The sequence below is a fragment of the Macrotis lagotis genome, chromosome 3 (genome assembly GCF_037893015.1).
Source record: "Macrotis lagotis isolate mMagLag1 chromosome 3, bilby.v1.9.chrom.fasta, whole genome shotgun sequence".
NCBI classification, from domain to species: Eukaryota; Metazoa; Chordata; class Mammalia; order Peramelemorphia; family Peramelidae; genus Macrotis; species Macrotis lagotis.
Window position 1 is genome coordinate 174,741,598 of NC_133660.1, and position 19,226 is coordinate 174,760,823.

Sequence of the window (19,226 nt, forward strand, 5' to 3'; positions counted from 1 at the left end):
CTCACCCTTATTGACAAAAATTAAAAAGAGTTAAAAACAACAGCTTAGCAAAACAGTTGACACATCAACCATATGTGACAATATATGCAATATTCCTTACCCGTAATCCTACCCACCTCTGAAAATAAGGAAAGTGACCTTAATTTAAAACTGACATTGTATTATTTTATGGGTGTTCAGGCCTTGGTAGAATTTGGGTAGTGGAAGAACTTACTGAAATTCATCAACTGTATATTCATTTTTGTTCTTCCTGGGGCATTGGACATGTTCTGATTCCAGAACATGCAGAATGCATATAAACTCTTTGATTCCAGAATCATTTTAGGATTATAACATGATAAATTTAGAGAATCTAATTCAAATTTCTTGACTAACAGATGATGAAACTAAGTCTCAGATTTCAAGTGACTTGCTTTGAGTTAGCCAGGGAAACAGTGAGTCAACAGAGATTCAAATCCAAGCTATCTGCCAACAATCCATAGGCATCTCTCCAATACCTTGACTCTTTAAACTATTGGTTTTTTCTTTTTTTTCCTTTTTTAACCAATTGAGCCACTTTATTAGTATAGGAAACTCATGAAATTCCCTCTTATCCATCCAAATCAGTTCCTACTATACAATTTAAATCTCAGAGATTTGCCTAAAGAGTATGTTTGAGAAGCAAGTCTTGAACTCAGGTTTCTCAGATTCTGAAATACTATATTATGATATCATGATATGATATTTGGTTATATGTTATATATCCAACTTAAATTATATTCATTATAATTTAATTATATAATGATATTAACATGCCTAACACCTTGCAAAGTATTTTTCAGTGATTACCTCAGTTGAGCATCATAATAATCTGAGATAGACAAAACTGGTGATAGACTAGGCTGGGGTGGGGGGACCTGAGCTTTTCATTAAATCTGAAGAAAATAGCTGTGCAAAATTGTTCCTTGCTAGACTACACCCCATTCCTTGTTAAAGAAGACCTATTGTAGCATATATATATATATGTATATATATATATATATATATATATGTATACATATATATATGTATGTATGTTTTATATGTAGTAGTAATGTAAAATCTCTAGTCTACAATTCTGGGAATGGCAAAAATTATGAATGGGTCACTAGATTTATTTTTAAGAGCTGTCTTAATATTTGAGGTTCAGTTATTTATAGTGCATTTAAAATATAGCAAGGAGATGAAGAAAAGAAATGTCTACATTACTAACCATCATAGAATATTTTTTTCCTTGCAGTTACGGTATCAGAAGTGCTTGGTTGCCCGACCTCCTTCACAGAAAGTTCGGCCACCGCCTCCTCCAGCAGACTCAGTGACCAGAAGAGTCACAACCAACGTAAAACGAGGCGTCTTATCTCTCATTGACACTTTGAAACAGAAACGTCCTGTTACTGAAACACCATAACTGCACACATTAAAGGATTCTCTTCTACTTACCTGAAGATCTAGTAGCTGTATACACTACAAAAAAATGAACTATTTTGCCTTCCATTCAATTGCTGATGCTTTGTCTTCAGAAAATAAATCCTTAACAATGTTAGACAAGCATGTTCTCTCTTCCTTGCCACCATCATGTGATATGAAAAGAAGCATGAATAATTTTGTTGCTGTCAGTGAGTTATACCATGATTGGTGGAAGGTCTGGGATTGTAAATATTCTTAACAGGACCTAAATTCACATATACCAGAGAAGAAGACGGCCACACCCCTCCTAGTAAAGGAAAGGCTTAGTCCTTGAAGTGAAGGATGCCTGAGGTCATTGTTTCACTGTCTTTTTTAGCAGGATTTGTCACAAGCAACTTTTAAGTCCTTCAGCACTTTGCCCTATTTGCAACACTGGAGTAGATTCTACATGATAGTTAGCATTGAATTCCTATAGGATAGAATTACAAGGTTTTTTGTTTGGTTTTTGTTTCTTACAAAATAACATCTGTTTGTTGATGGTGGTCTAGAAACCACCTGACAGCTTTGTTTGACATGCTTTTGAACCATGGTCACCCTTTCTATGTCTACTACTGTTTATGAATTATGATGTTGGAGGGGAGGGGTAAATCGTTTGAAAACAGCCAAATTGCATCATTTTGAGAAATCAAAAAAAAAAATCAGCCTTTCATTTCAGAAAAGTACTTCTATAGAATGATTTTCAAACTAACTCTAAAAAAATGAGAACAGTAAAATGAAAGTGTGATGTATTTTGGGTGGGACATATTCCAATACTCTGCCTTATATTGAACAATGCAACTAGAGAATGCTAGCTATTTGCTGTAACTCAGTATAGTCATTCTCTATGTAAACACCATTAAAATGAAATCCACCTATATACCTTTGATCCTTAGAGTTTGATCTTGATCTCTATTATGCAAATTATAAATGAAGGAATGCCATTCACACAATGTTATTCACATACATTTACATTTCACCACTTGGGGTGAAATCATATCTGCATTAGCCACCTTTAGCTAGTATTATGTTGACCTTCTATACATAGCTCAATCTAGTTGACTACATTTTGCTTAGAAATCTCTGCATTTGTCTCTCATATTTTTTTCATAGTAACAACATATGATTACATACCAGTAACAATCTATAAAATTTATGCATTGAAGAGCAGGATATATAGATTTCTATGCCACCAATAGGTTATTTTTCCTCCTTTTAGTCTCTTTCAGTTGTTTGAACTATTTTTTAAAAATTTCAAATCAGAACAAAAAATTCCTAGGTATGATAGAACATAGTCCGTCCCGATATTTTCTGTCTTATTTGTTCCTATCTAAACATGTGACTTAACTGAAAAGACAGAAAAACCTGGACTTATTGATGACTGAATATATTGGTCATCTGTGTTCAGTTTGAAGATCAAATTGAATTTTTTTCTCTTCTAATTATAGCAGTATATTAATCCTTTACATTTATAACATGCCTAAGTATTTTTGCAAAGTATTGCAAAGTATTTTTCAGTGATTACCTCAGTTGAGCATCATAATAATCTTGTGAGATAGACAAGCTAGTGATAGATTGTGGGGGGGGAACCTCTGAATTCCAGATAAATTGTGACTTGCCTGAGGTCAAGTTAGTGAGAGAGCCTAGACGCCAACCCAGGTCTTCCTGACTCTTATTTCAGTGTCCTTTCTACTCTACCAGGCTGTGTCCACACCAGTCATAAGAGTCCTTTCAAAAGCCTGAGGTCAAATGCAAAAAAAAAAAAAAAAAAATAACAAAAAAATGGAAAGATTCATTTTCAGGTAATTCTGGAATTCTTATAAATAACCAGGGGGAAAATGTCTGGATGATACTGAGCATAGTTACATAAAAGAATTTATTGTAGAGAGTCTGTCTCCCACCCCCACAAAAAAAACAAGTCTACAGTTGAAACAGGAGCTTCAAGAATTTCCCTACTCCTGAGGAAACATCTTAGGGTATATAGATGCTTCTATCTATACAGTTTACTTAAATCTATGTGATTTGTCAGTATTAAAGTTAGTAGGACTTCATTCTGCTATTTAACCACATTCTGTTTAATTTTTAAGGCAATTGGTGGTTGGTCTCCTAATGTCGGGCATTAATGTAACTGGAAATAAGAACATTTTCTTCCAAATCCCTACTAATGGAACCTACTGAGTCCCAGATCACTAATGGAGTAGTTAACACTTAATAATTCTTACCCCTACTGTAACCACCATCTGCAATGGTCAGTATATCTAGAAGTAAATTCTAGATTATAAAAACCCTGACTCCCCTTTTAAGAAGTTCCTGTTCAAAATTCCATCCAGATTTCCATTATATTGACATTCCAACTTGGTGAATTCCAAGGCAAAATGATATCTAGTATGAAACTTTTTTAAATCAAATAAGCCACTTTCATTTAGAAAAAATTCTGTCAGAACTTTGACTTCATTTCTCTTTATTTTTCAAGGTATTTGTTGTCAGGATCAAGAACACTGAGCTAGCTTTGAGCAACAAACTGATTTATATATATGTATGTGTGTGTGTATATATATATATATATACACATATATATATATGCAATTATAGGAAGCATTAAGACAAATAGACATTACATTGAAAACATTTGCAGATATTTTTCTTTTAAAATAGCTTTGCATATTTACCTAAATGCTAATTAATTTTATAAAACTGATTATTTTAAACAGTATGTTCAGACACTTTCTGCCATGGCCAAAAAGTACGTATGAAGTATATGTATGTATGCTTGTGTGTGTGTGTGTGTGTGTGTGTGTGTGTGTGTGTGTGTGTATGTATGAACGAGAGAGAGAGAGGGAGAATGCCAATGTTTTATCCAATGTTGTAGTGACACTTCAGTTATCTATGCATTCTTTCTATCTAGTGATTCTGTAAGCAGGCAGCCATGTGCACTATGCCTTGTATGTCTTGTGTCATTTTTGAATTAACCTGTTAAATACAGCTTAAAATATTTTTATTTTATTTATTCTATTTTTACTGAAATATACTGCATTATTATGTTAATGTATTATCTTGACTGGACATTATTTCACAATGTATCCAGTTCTAAGTAATCTCGTGTATCATAGGTTACCTAAAAGGTGGTTTTGTAATGATTTGTAGTCATATTTTTATTGGAGTATGTAGAAGAAATGGCAAAATGTGTAAAGTTCATTTCTTTTTATTTTTTAAAAAGCAATTAGAAAGATAGATGCAGACATACCACCTCATAATATGCTCCTTGAGAACAAGGAAAATGTAGCCAATACCGTCTATAGCTTAAGCTTTTACTTTGCAGACTGAAACACTAAGTTGTACTTTTTAGTGTCCTTTAAAATACTTGCTGTTTCACTTATGATTGTATACATGTCCCTTTTTTCCCCCACCTTGATATAAGACCATCTACACCTAATTAGAATGCTATTTTAAAATGCATGATGGGTTATTAATCCCACTTCCATTAAAATGAGTTCTTAGATGATAAACTGTGGACACAGCATCCTAGAGCTTAAAAAAGCAAAACTACTCTTCTCTGTTTTGAAAATGGAAAGTTGTAAGACTATCTTGCACTAAAATTAGCTACAAATCCTAATTCTTTCTTCCTTTTCCTATGTAGCAAACAAAATATTTCTTATGCCCTTTTAGGAGATCTTTATTTCCAAAGCTATTAGTTAAACTTTTATATTAAAAAACATTATTAACTGTTGTGTTCAACAAGCTTAGTTATCTTAATACATGACTCAAATATGTGCTTTACACTTAGCAAAAGGAAGTTGGAGTTTCAGGGAAGATGGACACTTGCTCATGGTTTATCATGTTAAAGAGCTCACTTCTAATCAAAGCAGCTTATTCCAAAAAGAAAATTTTGCTTTCCTTTATTTTTTTCTTTTGCTGTTGACCACTTTTACACATTTAAATGTAATTTGTTGTGAGAATAAACTTAGCTGCATAAAATGTTTGACTCATTTATGTGAAATAACTTGGGGGGATAGAAACTTAAACACATTTAGTTCATGTTAGCTGTTACTGTTTTATTTAAAAATCTCCTTTTCCAAAATCTAACTGCTTTTAAAACATAGAATTAGAAATCTAAGATGTCTGCTATTAACCTTTTTTCCATATTATAGAAGAAGACTCTAATTAGTTCTTGCATTTTTCCCAGATAAAAATGGTATATTAATGACATTTAAATTCTGAATAAAATGCCAATGTGATACATATTTAGCAGCAAGAAGGGAAAGATATTGTTTGAGAAGAGATCTGAAAGAATCTGGTATCCAAGTTCTTATTGTCTTTGATGCATTCTGTAGCTCATGAAACTCATAATTAGGGCATCCTTTCTTATTCTCTCTTATCTTGGCCTCTATGACAACATTTTTCTGAACCTGTAGCTTTCCCCTTCTCAGTCTTTGCTGGTTCATCTTTTTCTTTCCAACCTGAAATGTAAGTATCCATAAAAGGATCTCATCTATACACTATCTCTCCAGGCAATATCTTTAGGTAGATGTCTACCAAATCTAGAAAACCAATCCTGATTTCTCTATTGAGCTCCAGTTATGTATTTTAAGCAAATTGCTGAACATCTCTTTGCTAATGGCTGCAGTTTTCTCCCAGACTTAAAGCTGTCATCTTTGATTCTTCTCTATCCCTCAGTCCCTATATTTCACCTTCACAGTAGTTCTCACAACAGACCTCTTCTTTCCACTTACTAATTACTAAATTACTAATCCTAAATTCCAAAAATGCCCCTTAACTGGCTTAGTCTCTCTTTGATCCATACTTCATACAGTTGCCAAAATAATCTGTTTAATACCCAAGATTGATCATGCCGCAACCCTACTCAAAAACCTCTAATGGTTTCCTGTTGCCCATCTGATAAAATACAAATTGGAAGACTAGCTATATCCCTCCAGGTCCCCATTTGCTGAAATTTTCACCTTTGTATTTCAAGCTTCTAGCGCAGTTAGTAAAGGATAAATAAAAAGCTTGCTAAAAACATTATTGAACGGGTCTCTATAAAGACGTTTTTAGTTAACATAATTTGGTTGAGAATGAAAAGGAAGTATTATCTTTCACTTACCATGAGAACCTGAAATCCAGAACTAGCAGTCTTTTCTATATGCTAAACTCAAAAGTTATTTTAGAAAAAAAAGAAACTATCGGGTTTCTTACTGTAAAACAAAAGAACTGAAGGACTAGAAAAATCAAGAAAATAATTTGTCCTCATGCCTTTTGATACTTCTGGGTCCTTCTAAGCTACAAATAATCATTCCACAAAATGTCCTCTGAAAACCTTCTGATTGCTAATGCAGCATGTCATGTCAAATTTGATGTTAAGATTACTTTTTTCTCAAGAAAATTCAAGGAAAAATGTATTTTTCTTTCCCCCCACGAAGAAATAACTGGCCATTAAAATGTTTTCACATTTAGTATTTCAAATAGTATTGGGGGCAGCTAGGTGGTGCAGTGGATAGAGCACAGGCCCTGGAGTCAGGAGTACCCAAGTTCAAATCTGGCCTCAAACACTTAATTACTTAGCTGTGTGGCCTTGGGCAAGTCACTTAACCCATTTGCCTCACAAAAAATAAATACATGAATGAATACATGAATAAATATATAGATAGATAAATAAATAAATAAATGAAAAGAGAGAGAGAGAGAGAGAGAGAGTATGGAAGATCCATGTTATTAACCAGAAAAGAAATAAAATAGTGTTGGTTCAGTGACCACCTATAGATAATCTAATGTAATATACCCAGATTACAGGTGATGTCACCATGAACAGGACAGGTCTCATAAAAGACCAGGGGACCTCATATACATTGACTGAAGATAGTAATGCATTGATACCCTCATAACCTGACATCATAATCTAAGAGCTGACACAAACATATGTGACCCCTTTCTAGAACAGCAAGACTCAATGTGTCAACATCTAAGCCTCTGCCTGGCTTAACCTCCAGTCTGAATATACTACTTAATGGTATTTTCTTTCATTATGAAAAAGTGTATAAATGTTTAATCATTAAAGCCCTATCACGTTTTTATTAAAAAATTTACCATTAAAAAGAAGCTTTCAGACTTAATTGGGCAACTTTAATTCAGAATGTTCATATTATGCTAAATGTAAAGAGAAAAGTTTGAAATAATTCAGTGCAATGATTTATTATATTTAAAATGCTAAAAGTGTTAACAACCACAAAAATCAGAGGCCACAGAGGTTTGGAAAAAGCACTCTAAATTCCTTCATAATGTTGGAAGAAATCTATTTTTTTCAATCAAAGGAAGCATACAAAGACTTAGAACTACTTCTAGTGGAAAATGGTATACTGCAGCCATGGGAAATAATAGACCTGTTGATGCCAAGATGAAATAATTTGTAACACAAACAGGATCATGGAAGCATTGAGAATTCTAAACCAGTTATAGATCAGAGAGGGGAATGGATACATATGATGATTAAAAAATCATCACATTAAACTGTGGCTCATGATTTACACATTAATAAGAGAAATAGAACATTGCTGTACTTCTTAACATTTTTTAAAAATCATAATTAGTACATAAGTGCTCTTCATTTGAAGATTCCAAATAACATACTATTTTCCTGTGTTAAAAAATAGGAGCCCTTTTATTCCTTTTTTATTAACATTAATCTATGAAACAATATAAATTTCCAACTAAAATAGAAAACAATTTATTAGTTAAAATGAAAATCACAATTCCTTTTTCAAATATATAGTTAAAATTTCATTTTAACATAGTAACATGCTACAACAATTATGCCATCTAAAGGTATTTTAAAATTCTAAAGTATATAACTATCTGAATTAAATATTTAGAAATGAGTAATTTATACAACACTGTTCAACACTACTGAACTTTGGTGTAGAACATCATTAATTCAGACTTTATGAAATTGGTTTTTGAACAGTATAAAAAAAACACTAAAGTTGTAACTTGTTCTACTTACTGTCAAACAATTTCTGTTGCCATGATGAAAAAAGTCGGTAGACCCAGAAATGACAAACTAATTCTTAGTAGGCAGTTGATAATACTTGGAAGATGAACTGACATTTAATTAACAAAATGCTAGTATATTAGCAGATTGTGCAACAGAAATGATTTGCCAAAGTTTGATTATTGTTTTCAATTTGAAATGACTTATAACTTTTCACATTTCACCTGATCTTTAAGTGGAACTAGAATTTTTTAGGGATTTCTTCAACCACTGGTGTTACTTGGATCCAATGCTTTTACATCTTCTTAGAACTGATAATATTCAGGAGTAAAGTTGCTTTCAAAGTCACTATTTTAAAAAGCATTTGATTTAAATGTTCAAAAGACAACTGCCCATTTTACCCTGCTCAGGACCCTGGAAAGTCCACCTTATGAGAGATTATTTTTCAAGTGTAAAAGAACATCTGTTCTATACAACCAATGTGGGGTCATTGGAACCTCCTCTTTTTTCTTGCTTGTAATCAATCTCAGTAACAGTACAAAGCATTCTCCCTAACTTTTGAATATTAAAAGTTTAACTTAAAGGTCAAATTGGACACTCTGTCTTATAATGTTATCTGAGAGGATCAGCATCTTTTCTGTACTATGCTCTTTTAACAGTCTTTGTTAAAGTTAAGTTCTTAAATAAACCTGGTGGATAAGATTAAAAAAAAATAATTACCTTCAGGTAAGACACTACTACTTCAAGTTTCTTTTAAAACTCTCATGCCCTATTGACCAAGTAACAGAAGCAATGTCTTAACAACTGAGAGTGAATCTACAACCCTTGCCTTCTAAATAGATAAAATACCAAGCTATCCAGTTTGGTGAACTCTGCTTAATTTCCTGGACCACATTATTGTCACTTATCTTAATTCTCTGAATGAAGTGTCCCATTTAGATTCACAGTAAAGGCTCAATGACCTAAAGGATGAATATCTATGCTAGGATATTTAACCTTTAGAGAAGGGCCAAATTTGGTAGAAAAATACTGCCCTTTGACCCCAGAAAAATAACAGATGATGATCAAAGCCATGGTTGAGGATGCCTCACTGCAGTGGAAGGTAAGTTTTCTTTAGGTTTTTCCACTTTTTTGGATGTTGAAGGTGCAGTTAATCCACCAGCCTTGCCTCCAATCCAACGGTAATAGAACTGCCCTGGAATCTGGCTTTTGTTGGTTTGGGAACCAGTGTATGACGTCATTACTGGAGGCAAAACAATCTCCACAGGTTTCAGAGCAACCATCTTGTCTTCAGGACGCGGTCTGACTGTGCTTATTGGTCTCTCTGATGCCTTGGACGTAGAAGGCAGGCTCTTCATAAGTGGAGGCACCAAAGTGGGGGGCATCTTGCCAGTTTTTTTCTGTGGTAGAACTTGATTTACATTTTTCTGTGGAAAAGACACTTTGGATACTACTGTCTCTGGGCAATTAATATTTGGTTTTAATTCTTTGTTCAGGAACTCCGCAATTTTTATTTGTGAACTCATGCTTTCATTAATAGTTGTTGTTTTTATCAATGATGTTTTGGATTTCTTTTTCTTCTTCTCCCTTTTAGCTGTTTTGGCTAACTCAATACCATCTAGCAATCCCTTTGCTGCAGCACGTGCCAAAACGTCTTTGACAGACACTGTCTCAGATGGGTCCCGCTGAAATTTTTAAAAAAGTGTTCTATTAAATGATGCACCTCTGATTTTTTAAATGTTGTATTTCAGCAGAAATTTTAAAAAATGGTATCTTTATTATATTATATGGTCAACAATAAGAGATGAGTGGTAATTAAACAATTCCACTCATTCACAGCCCATGCCTTAAAGTATACTCTTTATCAAGTGACTTACACTCTGTTTTCCATTTCCCAATCTGCGAACTAGACAAATAGAAAAACACAATCTTCACATTTAGTGATGTACTACAGAATGACAGATAGTAAGTGCTTTAAGATCATTAATGAAGGAACATATAGAGGCAATGTAGTATTCATCTTTCTCTGTTGGTGTTTTACTGTCTATAAATATACTGACTCTCTCCATTGAGCTATGAAGTTTACCAAATGTTTATTAAGTATCTTGATTGCACTGGGAGGGTAGAATATATTTTGTTTTATTAGAAAGCAACTGGGTCATATACAAGACATAACCAATTAAGGAAGGCAGTGTAGAAAGAGAATCTGAGAATGAGAACATATAGCCAAATTCAATCTTAACTCCATCTCTAAGCCTAGGTATCTTCATCTGTTAAATGGAAGTAATATTCATTCTAGCTATCTTGTGGGAGGATATTAAGACATTTTTATAAAATTTTAGCTATGAAGGGTATTGTTATTATAAGGGACTCAAATCATAATTTAACATTTTTAATCATTTTTATTTTATGGAAAGTCTAGTAGTGAGGATAAAAGATACACAAGAATGACTGACCACATAAGCTGAATAATTTTCATGAAGGAAATTACTTTTGAAAGTAAGGAAAAATGGACACTGAAGCTAAACATGGTTGAGTACAACAATGAAAAGGCAAAACAAAAAACCCAATACAGAACCTAAAGCTAAAAGAAACTTGAGAAGAGAATCATTAGATTATACTATGAGAATAAGAACATGGTAAGTTCATTGCAGTCTATGCTAGGAGCCAACCAAAAACCAGCAAGGTGCTATTCTAGATGACAGAGTTACAAAATAAATGTCACTGTTCTAACATCTTAACTGAGATCTTGGGACACAACACATACACACAAGTCAATAATAAAATAAATTGTGCCCCACAAGTCTAAAGACAGTCTTAACTTTCAATAGTTTAAAATTCCCTAAGATTTTTGGTACACATTATATATGCAAACAATTTTCATGAGGGAGAAGAAGGAAGAAGAAAGACCTTAAGAAAGCAATCAAGTCTTAGAAAGTGTAGGTCAGGGAAGAAATGCATTTTAGATATGTAATGGAAGCAGATTTGTAACTGGTAAATTTATTCTTCAAAACACAAATAACTCTTCAAAACAATAACTCAGGTGCTATGCTTCTCTGCTAGTAATAAAAAAAACTGCAGTAATTTCATTTCCTACTTTTTTTCTTAAAAGTTGAGACTAGTGAAAAGTAAACTTGGCAAATGTCTTTGGCCCTAAAGTGTAAGGACTTCCCCAGTTATTTGAATCCATATTGGATATAAATACATCATTTAAAGCACAGTAAAAAAAGGGGGGGCACCATCCTTGCCATAAAGGCATTTAAAACCCTAAAAGACTGAGATATGAAAATACTAGCCAACATAAATTAAGTGTAGTTAAGTACAGGAATGATAAAAATTCATCCTAGCTGATGTAGAAGTATCTTTGTTAGTATTTCCAGGAGAGGACTGAATTGTCAGAATGTCATAGAGGAAAGTATGTCTGAATTCTACTTAGTAATATATCATTAACACTAATGCCCAGTTCCAATGTCTTATTAGCCAGTCATTTAGAAACTCTAAAAGAGAGTGATAATTAAAATCTTATATAGGGGTATTTGCTTACAACTTCATTTTATTAAAGATGAACAGCAAAATTCAGTTCAACATATTCATATTCAGTTCAATTATTGTGTATGAGACACTATACTTTGCAAGAGACCTGAAAGGTAATAGGCAGTGTGAGACAATAGAAAAAACACTGATCTTATGACTTGATTTCTACTACCTGGTGACTTTGATCAAATCATGAACTCCCTGGGACTCATCTATAAATCTATAATAGTTTCCTGATCTATAAAGATGGGTTAGTCTTCTAGGTTAGTTATGCTAAGAATAAAACGCAACTTCTACCCTTAGGAGTGATAATCTAACAAATCAATGTCATGTACTCAAATAGAATATAAGTTCTAGAGTGGAAAGTGAATGAATTTTATAAATTATTATATGAATCTTAAGCATTTGGGAGCTCTTCCGAGTGGAGGGATTAAAAAATAGTTTTCGGCGATGGCTTGGTTGGCGCAGTAAATAGAGCACTGACCCTAGAGTCAGGAATACCTGAGTTCAAATCTGACCTCAGACACTTAATAATTACCTAGCTGTGTGGCCTTGGGCAACCCACTTAACCCCATTGCCTTGCAAAAAAAAAAACCCTAAAAAAATAATTTTAATGGATGAGATGGAATTTGAGCTGACTCAAGGATAGATAGAAAATGGCAATGGCATTAATTCTAAATAGCAGTCCAAGCTTTAGCAAAGGTATGAAAGTATAGGACATTTACTGGGAACAATGACATAGACCAATAGGTCTAGGGTCAAATTTACTGAGAATTATAAAAGAAAACTATTACTGATAATTGACTACACTCAAAGGAAGAACTGGCCCTCTATTAGAAGATCAAGGGAGGAAAAGGATATGAATGGGAGTCAACAAATTCAAGTATAAATGACTATGAAAGCAGAATTCAGTTACTGAGGAAAACTTCTACAAAGTGTGGGATTGGGGTCATTTTTAGACTTACCTCTCTTGTTAGGACAGCAAGGAAACAACCATTGGTAATTTCAGATGGTTCTACTTTGAAAAATTTGTCATTAGATGAACGGATTTCTTTTACAGAACATAGTGGAAGTACAGGAGGACTGAGCCTGCAGTAGATATTAACAAAAATAATCCATAGTCAGAACATCTTGAAATTTGAAGTGAAAATGAATATGATGCCAATAATAGTAATAAGTCATTTTAAGATTTACAAAGCACTTTTTTGCACCTATTCAGAAAGGGAAGTATCATAAATATTTTTGGCAGATGAGAAATCACAAGCTATCGTCATTTGCTGCTGTTTTTTTTAAAAATTAATGCCTTTAAATGAAACTTGTGTTTTTCATATTTATTATTTTCTTAACATAAAAATGAATCATTTGGGAATACTAAGTACTTTGGTACATGTCTTTTAATAAATCAAAGCAAATAATCTTTTGATTAAATCAAAATTTTGGTGCTAATACTTTTAGATGTTAAGTTCTGAGAATCAAAGCAAATTTCCAACATGTGTTGGTGTTTTTCATTTTAATTTCCAGTTGTAGTCCCACCTTCTTCCATAAAGTTTCCACCATGTACAGCTTATGTTCTCCTCTAGCTTTTTCTCCTATTAGCTTCCATTTTGTTCCTATTACAATACAATGGGAACAGCAATGTCCTTTCATCAGGGCAGGAGTTAAGGAAACTTTATTTCTAGCCTCAACTCTGCCATTAACTAGCTGGGATAAGACCGCAACCACAGCTAACTTTGCATAACTCATTTTTTTTGTTTACTTATGCAGAATTTTATTTTCCCCTGGTTACATTTAAAAACAAAATTTAACATTTGTTCTTAAAACTTTTGAGTTCCAAATTCTCTCCCTTCATCCCACCCATTGAGAAAATAAACAATTTGATAAAGATTATAAATGCAAAATCATGTAAAACATTTCCATATTAGTCATGTTATGAAAGAAAAGATGCTCCCCTCCCCCCAAAAAAGAAGCCTCAAGAAAAAATAAAGGTAAAAGGAAAACAAGTATGCTTCAAACTGAATTGAGACACCATCAGATCTTTCTCTGGAGATGTATAGCATTCTTCATTATATGTACTTCAAAGTTGTCTTGGGGCACAGTATTGCCAAGAAAAGGTAAGTCATTCACAGCTGAACATTCTACAATATTACTGTTATATATGTTGTATATGATACATTTCACTTTGCATTGGCTCATGTTAAGGCCAGGTTTTTCTGAGAAGATCCAGCCTATCCATCCTAAGAACAAAATAGCATTCCATCATAATCACATACCACAATTTCTTCAGTTATCTCTCAATTGATGGGCATCCCCTCAATTTCCAATTCCTTGCCACCAGAAAAGAGCTGCTATAAATATCCTTCTACATATAGGTCCTTTTCTTTTTGTTTTTCATCTCTTTTGGAATACAGCCCTAGTAGAGAAATTGCTAAATCAAAGAATAGTTATGGTTTTTTAGCTCATTGGGTATGGTTCCAAGTTACTCTACAAAATGGCTGAATCAGTTCACAACTCCAGCACAATCCTCATCTCCAGTGCATTAATGTCTCATTTTCCCTACATTCCCTGAAATATCTAAAATATATAAAGTAGTACCTCAGAATTATTTTAATTTACGTTTCTCCAATCTATAGTGAGTTGAAACATTTTGAAAAATATGGCTATAGATAGAATTGATAACCTCATCTGAAAACTGTTCATATCTTTTGATCATTTATCACTTGTAACTTTTCATCATTAAGGGGATTAGAGGTTTGTAGCTCTAAAATTCTATGTTCATTTTTTCATGTAGGTATTTCTGTGGGAACAGAGAGGGACAATCTTATGCTATATTTTTATCAAAGGACTGTGTTAGTCATAAAGAAGCCATGCTTAATAGAATAAAATTATATTTAACACAAAGTCAAGAAAATAAAGATGTTTTAATATGGTAAGAATTTAGTTTACCCACTGATTAGGACTTCATATTCCTCTTTATCTTGAATTTTATCCTTCCTCCAATTAACTGATATGACTTTTCCCTCAGATTTCCCTTGACTTTACATCTCTACTCAGTTTTGACTCTATCAATCACTTAAATCTGCTACTACCATTCTTCTCCTGAAACTGCCTAAACCTGATAAAATATGAAATTGTTCTGAGTATGCTACAAATTTATGCTATCTAACCTCAACTATGTCCCATAGCAATTTTATTCACCCCTTGATATTACCACATAGGATGGGTTTCAATATTTTTTTCTTCAAGCCCTCCAAATTCAAGTTCCCTCATTCTCAGCAGATGACCTTGCCTTCCACATTATTGATAAGATAGAGGTCATTCATCTTGTATTTCATCAGAGAGTTACTCCTCTAACCCAATCAATGTCCCCACTCCCTTCAGTCCCACATAAGGAGGTGGTCTTTTTCTTTACCAGTCCTATCTCTATATTATACTCATGGCCCCATCTCTTCCCTGACCTTGTTCCATCACTTATCTCCTCTTTTTCTTGTATTTCCTTAATTTTCCCTTCACTATCTGCAACTTCCATTTAACCTAAAAACATATTTAGTTAATCTCTTATCCAAAAAAAAAAGTTTCTACCCTTGATCATGCTATGCTCCTCAAGCTATTTTCTTATCTTATTCCTCCTTACTGTTGAAATTTCATGAAATAATAGCTCTTTTTGTAGTAGCAAAGAATTAGAAACTGAGGGGATGCCCATCAATTTAGGAATGGCTGAACCAAGTTAAGGTATATGGGATATTATTGTTCTATAAGAAACCAAAAATGGATGGACTCTAGGGAAGCATGGAATGAATTACAGGAACTGATGCTGAGTGAAGGGAGAAGAACCAAGAGAACATTGTATACATTATGTGTGTACAATGTGATTTGATCAACCTTGATGGATGCAGTTCCTCTCAATAGTTCAGAGAACTAGGACAACTCTAGGAGACCAACTATGGACCATACTATCCCCATTCAGAGGAAGAAAAACAAAACAAAACAAAATCAAAATAATCCTCAGAATCTGAATGAACACTATATTCACTTTTAAAAAAAAATTTCTCTTATGTATTTCTTTCCTATCTTATGGTTTTCTTTCTTTTCTTTTTTAATCTTAATTCCTCATACTGAAAATAACTAATAAGCATGTTAAACACAAATGTGTATGTCCAATATGCACCAGACCATTCATTGCTGATGGGAGGGTGGAAGGAAATTATGTAACTTAAAAATATTTATATTCATGTGAATGAAGGTTGGAAAACTTTCATAACATGTAACTGGAAAAATAAAATAAAATATCAATAAAAAATAAATTACATAAAAAAGAAGGGTCTATACTTGCTGCCACTACTTTCTCTCTAAACTTAATATTTTATAATCAAGCTTCCAACTCTCATCATTTTACTGAAGTGGCAATCTCAAGACTACTAATGAATTCCTTTTCACAAAATAAGTTTTGTCTGTTCTCATCTTTGATTTCTCTGTGGCTTTTAACTCTGAACCATTCCTTATTTCTTGATATACTCTCCACTAGTGATTTCTTTAAAGGAATCACTCTTTTGTACCATTCTGCTACAACTCTGACAGGTTTTCTCTTCTTCTTACTCCTTTCATCAAATATATATCACTTATGCAACTTGATTTTCTCCTCTTTCTTGATGATCTCTTCTACTTCCTATCATTTCCTAACCTCTTCTTAGAGTTCAAGTCATATATTCCAACTTCCTGATGTTATCACTAATTGTATATCCCAGTGACACTTCAAAATGAACATATACAAAAATTTAAATCATCTTCCTCCCAAAACCTTTCATTTCTCAATTTCTCTTTCTGTGAATTATAATACCATCCTTTTCATATCTCTGATATCATTTTTTACTCTTTCATTTCCCTCATCACAACCATCTCATTAATAAGTCTTCTCTATTTTTTTCCATTCAGTTTCTTATTCATTCTTTCCATTTTTCCATTTCAGTAAGTTAAGATGCTAATTTGTCTGCTCTCTAATCCAACCTTCACATATCCATTAAGTAAGTGCTACAAAATACTACCAACTGGGGCGGCTAGGTGGAACAGTGGATAGAGCACCGGCCCTGGAATCAGGAGTACATGAGTTCAAATCCGGCCTCAGACACTTAATAATTACCTAGCTGTGTGGCCTTGGGCAATCCATTTAATACGATTTGCCTTACAAAAAAAAATATATAGTTTCCTTGTCTAATAATCCTGTAACATAAGTAATCAGACTTCCAGGGGTTTCATGGACTTCCTATAACAAAATACTATCAACTGAATCATAGTACTCTTCTGCTCAAAAGCCTCTAGTCATTCCTCATTGTCTACCAAATACATTATAAAATTGTGATTGCATCCTTAGAGAGCTCTAACCTACATTGATGCTTTCACTTTTTCACTTCATATTATTCTACAACATCCTGGTCAAAGTGAACTACTCCCCCCCCCCCCATTTTTAGTATCCTTTTCCATATCTATGACTAATTTGGAATGGATTCCCATTCTCCACCCCCACCCTGTCTAATACTGTGGAGGTTTTTACATTTCCTTTAGTCTCAACTTAGAAACCACCATATCTACGCCCAAAAGGGCAACAAAAATTTGCAATACCCAGCAATACCCTGGATCTAAGAGGTTATGAAAAAGGGTAAAAACATCACTTGTACAAAAATATTCATAGCAGCCCTGTTTGTGGTGACAAAGAATTGGAAATTAAGTGAATGACCTTCATTTGGGGAATGGTATATGCATGTGATAGAACACTATTGTGCTATTAGAAACCAGGAGGGATGGGAATTCAGGGAAGCCTGGAAGGATTTGCATGAACTGATGCTGAGCAAGATGAGAAAATCAGAAGAACATTGTACATCCTAACAGCAACATGGGGGTGATAATGAACCTTAATGGACTTGCTCATTCCATCAGTGCAACGATCAGGCACAATTTTGGGCTGTCTGCAGTGGAGAATACCATCTGTATCCAGAGAAAGAATTGTGGAGTTTGAACAAAGACCAAAGACTATTACCTTTAATTTTAAAAAAAACATATCCATGAAGCTCCACTCCTCACCCAGAAAAATAGTGTTGTCTCCTTCAAATTTCTTTTATCTTTTGCCTTGCCTAGACATCTTCTTTACCCTTTCAGTAATAGTTTTTTGAGTGCATGTCTTTCTCCATTCCCCTCCCTGTTCTTCTCAGTCCCATTAGATTATAAATTCCTTAAAGGTAAGGTCTATGTAATCTTTTTAATACCATTCCCTGCATGATGACTTACACAAAGAGGATGTTTGACAAAAACTTATTGAATTAAGTTAGTCAGGACTTCCAGGGCAGAGTCAAGACGGCAGTGAAAAGCTAGCATATTCCCTGGAGCTTTTCCCAACACAACACTAAATGAAGTCTCTGCACAGACATTAAAGCTATAGGTCCCACCAAAGGAAAAAAACAGACAAGATCCAAAGACGTTTACAACAATATATCTCATATTATATGTTTCTTCCTTAAGGATATGATTTCTCTCTCATCACATTCAACCTAGACCAATGCATACTATGGGAATGATGTAAAGACTAACAAGCTGCCTTCTGTGGGGGGGGGGGTTGGAGGGAGGGGAGGGAAGCAAATTTGGGGGGGGGGTTGTAAAGCTCAAAATAAAACCTTTCTAAAATTAAAAAAAATAGATATCATGGAGGTCCTTCAGTGAAGATATATCTCTTCAGAGGAAAAGGGGAAGAAAAGCCCAGCTAGGCAGGAGAGCAGGAAAGCCAGGGAGGCTTTTAGCCACAGTGCAGTCCAGTTCAAATAACTTGACAACAGCATAGTTCCCTAAAGCTAAATACCAAGCCAGCAGGGAACATTCCAATCCCAAACAAAGTCTGAACACTAGGGCAAAAGACAGAACTGGATTGGACACAAACCAACTGCATAGTCAGAACCTGGACATAAAGGAGGAAACGAATCTCTGCAAAGGCAATGCCTGGTCTGCATAGACAACATCTTGGTCAACAATAAGCCAGGGATCATACCCCAGTCCCAGCATAAAAACTTTGGGTTTATACTCCCAATATCTCAGAATTAGAGCTCAGTCAATCAAGATGAGCAAGAAAAGCTAAAAGAGCAATCACAATAGAAAGCTACTATGCAGATAAAGATGATGCCACCTAAGAAGAAGAAAACAGTGAAAAAATACCTACAAGGGAGTCTTAAAAGAGTCTATGAACTGGACTCAAATCCAAAAGCTCATCAAA

At 33.9% G+C, this 19,226-nt stretch overlaps 2 protein-coding genes across 23 annotated transcripts in view; one reads left to right on the top strand and one right to left on the bottom strand.

Annotated features, from left to right (window-relative positions):
* Positions 1–6,988, top strand: part of APBB2 (amyloid beta precursor protein binding family B member 2) — a 419,679-nt gene extending 412,691 nt beyond the window's left edge. For 10 of the 16 annotated variants that reach the window (XM_074229546.1, XM_074229547.1, XM_074229545.1 and 7 more), the window contains one exon: positions 1,259–6,962. In XM_074229546.1, coding sequence (XP_074085647.1) covers positions 1,259–1,426 — 168 coding nt within the window. In that variant the 3' untranslated portion in view covers positions 1,427–6,962. Of the gene's footprint in view, positions 1–1,258 lie in introns of all 16 variants that reach the window. The other 6 variants (XM_074229557.1, XM_074229558.1, XM_074229561.1 and 3 more) reach the window with 4 other exon arrangements.
* Positions 1–19,226, bottom strand: part of NSUN7 (NOP2/Sun RNA methyltransferase family member 7) — a 258,982-nt gene that overhangs the window by 28,390 nt on the left and 211,366 nt on the right. For 5 of the 7 annotated variants that reach the window (XM_074229565.1, XM_074229563.1, XM_074229566.1 and 2 more), the window contains 3 exons: positions 12,943–13,066; positions 8,456–10,128; positions 1,232–3,200 (listed from right to left, as the gene is read on the bottom strand). In XM_074229565.1, coding sequence (XP_074085666.1) covers positions 9,508–10,128; positions 12,943–13,066 — 745 coding nt within the window. In that variant the 3' untranslated portion in view covers positions 1,232–3,200; positions 8,456–9,507. The remainder of the gene's footprint in view (positions 1–1,231; positions 3,201–8,455; positions 10,129–12,942; positions 13,067–19,226) is intronic. The other 2 variants (XM_074229567.1, XM_074229568.1) reach the window with 2 other exon arrangements.